A 4,774-nucleotide genomic window follows, 5' to 3' on the forward strand; every position below is an offset into this window, starting at 1 on the left:
TATTTTAGATCATTTATGAAACATTGTATTGCCCTACATAGGGTAGAGTCCACAACTTAATGATCTCGAGTTATGCTGCTTTACCTGCAGCACTGCCCCGAAGGTAATCACGAGATGATGGGAACTGAGACATGCTGTGACACTGACAGAAAGATGTGAGCTTTGCTGCCAGGGGGCGGCAGCACCAGCATGCCTGATGCAGGGGTTCAAGCCTCACAGTGGCATTTAAGAGCTCTGAAGGCCAATTCTCAGTCTGTTTCCATTTGTATTTTGTTTGGCCATCTGGTCTATTTGTAACAGGGACTACACAACAGAACACATTCTTGAAATACAAGTAATTCATAAGCTTCAGCCACAGCAGAATAGCTATCACATTCTATATCAATCCAATACACATGGACTTCTGCATAATTGATCATTTTATTGGAATCTGTTAGAAGATGTTTGTTCAGATCACCTGTTAAGCAGGCAGTTATGCTGCTTCTGTTCACTGTATACATACTGAGCAAGTCTCCAAGCAATACATAAATATTATTTTGTCTGACCCCATACACATGCATCTTTACTACAAAAAGCAGCTTTTCCTCAATAAAAGTTGTATCCATGGGACCAATGTTCATTTCTTCTAGCTATGACTTGTACCAAATCCGTATCAATAATCATAGGTTAAATAAAGCTCTATTACATGTATTGATGTAACAGTAAAAAAGTAAGAAAGTTAAATACTGCAACAGCTTAGAATGATAGAACATAAAGTCTATTGACCTAGTTAATGACAGAGTCACCAAAACACAACATACAGAAGAAATGTCAACAGCCACTACTTGTCTAAGCATTTTAGAGTTCCCCTTTTCCCTTCAAATAAAGAAGGGTCATGCACATCTTGAATGTGAACTTAGATATCGTTAACCATACAGCAACATTGATCCTGATATTTAAGGTTGGGTAAAGAAACAGACATATTAAAGCTGCAAGCCACTAAGTACACACAGCATTTGGGAGTTTGAGGAGCCGATGTTTACTGTAGCACAAGTTCATTGTTCAAACTAAGTGTACCCTATGTAACAGTAGCATTAATTGGTGATATTTGTATTTAGTAGAAAATGCCACATTACTCAAGTAACCAAAATAAGCTAGGTTTTTAAAGTGTTGATTTAATTAGTTATGATGAAGGCTAGGGAGGTATTTTAACAGAAACACCTTGGTAAAGTGAAGTAAGCTGACCTATCATTGTTCTCTAGAACACAGGAATCAAGTCACATGTGTTCTCTCAGTCATCAAGGGCTGGTATTTCAGCCAGCATTCGCGTTTTTAACCTAAGGGCAGGTTAAAATAAATCTGTATACAATGCAACATACCTAAAATAGATGCAATGATGACTGATAAATTAGTTGTCAGTCCCTACTTTTTACAGTTACAAGCCCAACAACTTCCGGCACACAAGTTATAGCCAATCTTTTAAGTTCAAATTCAACTATTACAAGCCAGAGACCCATTTCAGAGATTGCTCTGTAATAGCATTCTGGACTGTAAGAACATGCATACACCAGCTGTCCAGAAATACAGAGCTGCTAATAAAGAAGTTGCTAGAAAAAGCCATTAAACATACACATGCATGCCAGTTTCCCCAACTAAAATACTATTTACAAGCCATACTTCAATTTTTTTGTAATTTGTAGTTTTTAACCCAACTTAAAAAAATACAAGTTCAAGTGCAAGACATCCAATATGTGACCATTTGAAATAGCTAAAGTGAAAATGAGTGCAAATTTCAAAGCCACAAAGAGGTTAGCAATGATTTCCTGATCTTTTCAGGTGAATATTTATTTACTAGATAAGTAACACCAGACAGAGGTGGAGTCCATGAAGGACGTGACCTTTAGGAAAGCCAACACAGTCTTGACCAACACCACTGACTTTTTGGAAAGTCTGAAAGTTTCTTCATACTGCAAACTGAAGTCCTCCACAAAATTATCTGGTATCTTACTGGATGTTGCAAGGTATTATTGCCCTACAAGTTGTGCAGAAACCCACAGCCAAGAAACTATTAATGCACGAGAAGTTTATAAGTTACCTTGCATAAGATATGATTAAGCTGTGACAGAATCTCAGGTATTGATTATGGCTTAGACCTGCATTGGAAGTCAACACTTAGACAAATATCCTTAAGTGAGTGACATTGTCTATGTGAAAGTGAGACAGCTTTGTTACACTGAAGACTTACTTGGTTAAAGTGACCTTCTGCTTAGAAGAAACAGTAGACAATATATTCACAAATAACCATATCTACTTTGCAAGAATTAGCCCTGTAAGAATTCAACAATACTCCTTTTTACTCATCTTTTCTTTAAGATAATGTATAGATATTTACAGATATTTATAAACAGGTTTTGTTTCTTAAACAGCCAGATCTTTGATAGTTAATTCTTCATCCTCCTTCCCTCCCTCATCCAAGTCTGCCAAATTCAAGACATTGTTCTAGCAGCATTCATGAAATGAATAGTGCAAAGTTATTACAAAAACCTCTTTTCCCAAGCTACGACATCCTCTTCAAGTTTGTATTAGGTCAATAGCACTTCCCATGTATTTAGAGCTCTGGGGGAAGGCAGAAACAATAGATATGCTGAATCTAGCAAGCAACCAATTTGTTTGCTGAGGGTTTTTTTGGGGTTTATTGTTGGGTGGTTGTTTTTTATTTGCTGCTTATACTGGCCATTGTTACAACTTTGGTAACTAGTTCACTACATTAAATTCACAGTTCCTCATTTTGACATGCACCTATAACATGTGAGTTGAACTGCACCACGATAATTGTAATGTCATCTCTATACATTCGAGCCAGCTCTTCTGGAAGACTAAGCATCTTGGACAGTCGCTCATGATCCACAGTGCCAAACTCATTGTTACCCACTGCATGACGTATCAGGTGAGTTGCTGCATTCTGATCTTCAAATACTGAAGAGATTCTTGCTCTCCTTTCTGTTAAGAGACCATGCATCTGTCCCAAAGTTACCTTATAGCCACCAACAGCTATTGGCTGTTGATGGTGAACACCAGTGAGGTACTCCCCTACAATTCTAGCCACATCTTGCCTGTGCATTGTCTCCCACAGCCCATCTGTGGCCAAAACCAGGAACTTATCCTGCGGCCGTAATTTGTGATGTATGACTTCTGGCTCAGCTGTGAGGTATGGGGGAGTGTGATAGTTTGGAGGAATAAACTTTGTATATTCATTGTCATTCAGCTGATCTGGGCCTGATTCTACTACTCTCTTCTGTAGTTCAATACTCCATTTAAACTTCACATCACCAAAAGCTCTGAAAGGCATCAGGAGACCTAAGAGACGATCTTGTTTCACGAGACTTTTCTCCTCGGACTTTGGATGCTCCATTTTCACACGTTCCACTTCATGTTCATTTTGTGCATTGTGGTCATAGGACAGATTAACTGCAGACCAAGATCCATCTTCTTCCTGAACCCCGAGCATTGCCCTACTGTCACCTGTGTTTGCAATGTGCAAGTCAACACCATCCACATGGGCCACACAGGCAGTTGCACCAGAAAATGCTACTCGCAGTACAAGGTAGTTGAGAAAAGAATTTGGATCTCCTACTTGAGCTTCCAGAGAAATATCATTATCAAGCCTCTTAAAAGCATTAATTAAAGCTTCTTTCACATCAGTAGTCTCTCCACTGTTGAGATCAATGAGCTCCTGCCAGTAAGTTCTTAGACTATTGAAGTAAAGCTTGGAAGCTTCTTTGCTAAAATAATCATTGGGATGCTTGTGCCACTGTAGAATGGGCAACAGAGCTCTGCCACTTTCCACAGCATTTTCTATTTCAAGTAAAGTCTCATGAGGTAACAAAGAGACAGCAATGTAGTAAAACAGTCTTTCACTGACAGCTTGAGCACAAGCACAACCTGCGTGGCCATCAAACACACCCAAAAGCATTCCTCTTGTCTGTAAGCAAGTGGCAGCACTCCTCCGGTCTTCTATTGGAGCATTAGCAGGCAACTGGTTGCTATCGAAGCCAAGGACAGAACTTACATTTTTACCATCAAATTCTGGGACTTTGAAACTGTATTCATTTGCCTTCAGAATGCTGTTGACCTGTGGAGGAGTGAGGTAAAACCTCTGTGGTGTAGAAGCATAATCCCTTGTGTGAATAAAGTAATTAAAGTTCTCCTTTGGCCTATGAAGTGCCACAAATCTCTTCTGAGATGCATATCTGAAGTGACTGTGAGCAAAATGAGATAAACAACACAGATGTTTATGGTGGCAGTAACACACAGTACTGCATATTCTGCTAATCTCACAGTTACGAATCAACGGAAACAGATGAGCTGGTGCTGGCATGGCATCAGACAGCAATGGTAGCCTGGAGCTTCGGACTGGAATTGCTGAAAGACAAGAGAACAACTATGCTTAGGGGGACAGCTAACAGATTTTTCCCAGAACTCTGTGTCAAGACATGTACAGCCCCTAACAGAGCTGCTTATTATATGGAGTTCATAGCTTCACAGGTCTTGAAAAAGAAAAGGCATTAAGAGGTTCTTGTTTATAGACACTACATTGGGCTATAACAAAAAAGGTACACCATACTTAAGATATTTTAGCTCTTACACCTCCTCAGATAGCAGGCAGGAAGTGAAAACATCATCCAGACAGACAATGCAGCTTCAAACAGAACTTAAGATAACAGTTAGCATGAAGCACACTACAGTAATGCCACCTTCTACAAGACTTTTATGGAAATTTGTTTTCCTGCTGCTT

At 39.3% G+C, this 4,774-nt stretch overlaps 1 protein-coding gene across 1 annotated transcript; it reads right to left on the reverse strand.

Moving 5' to 3' along the window:
* Window positions 1–401: 401 nt before the first annotated feature.
* PDP1 (pyruvate dehyrogenase phosphatase catalytic subunit 1) lies at window positions 402–4,422 on the reverse strand. Its single transcript, XM_009324423.1, has one exon. The coding sequence runs from the start codon at window positions 4,355–4,357 to the stop codon at window positions 2,753–2,755; it is 1,605 nt and encodes a 534-aa protein (XP_009322698.1). The 5' UTR covers window positions 4,358–4,422; the 3' UTR covers window positions 402–2,752.
* Between the last annotated feature and the right edge of the window lie 352 nt (window positions 4,423–4,774).

The sequence above is a fragment of the Pygoscelis adeliae genome, unplaced genomic scaffold, assembly GCF_000699105.1.
Source record: "Pygoscelis adeliae isolate BGI_AS28 unplaced genomic scaffold, ASM69910v1 Scaffold145, whole genome shotgun sequence".
In the NCBI taxonomy this organism is placed as follows: domain Eukaryota; kingdom Metazoa; phylum Chordata; class Aves; order Sphenisciformes; family Spheniscidae; genus Pygoscelis; species Pygoscelis adeliae.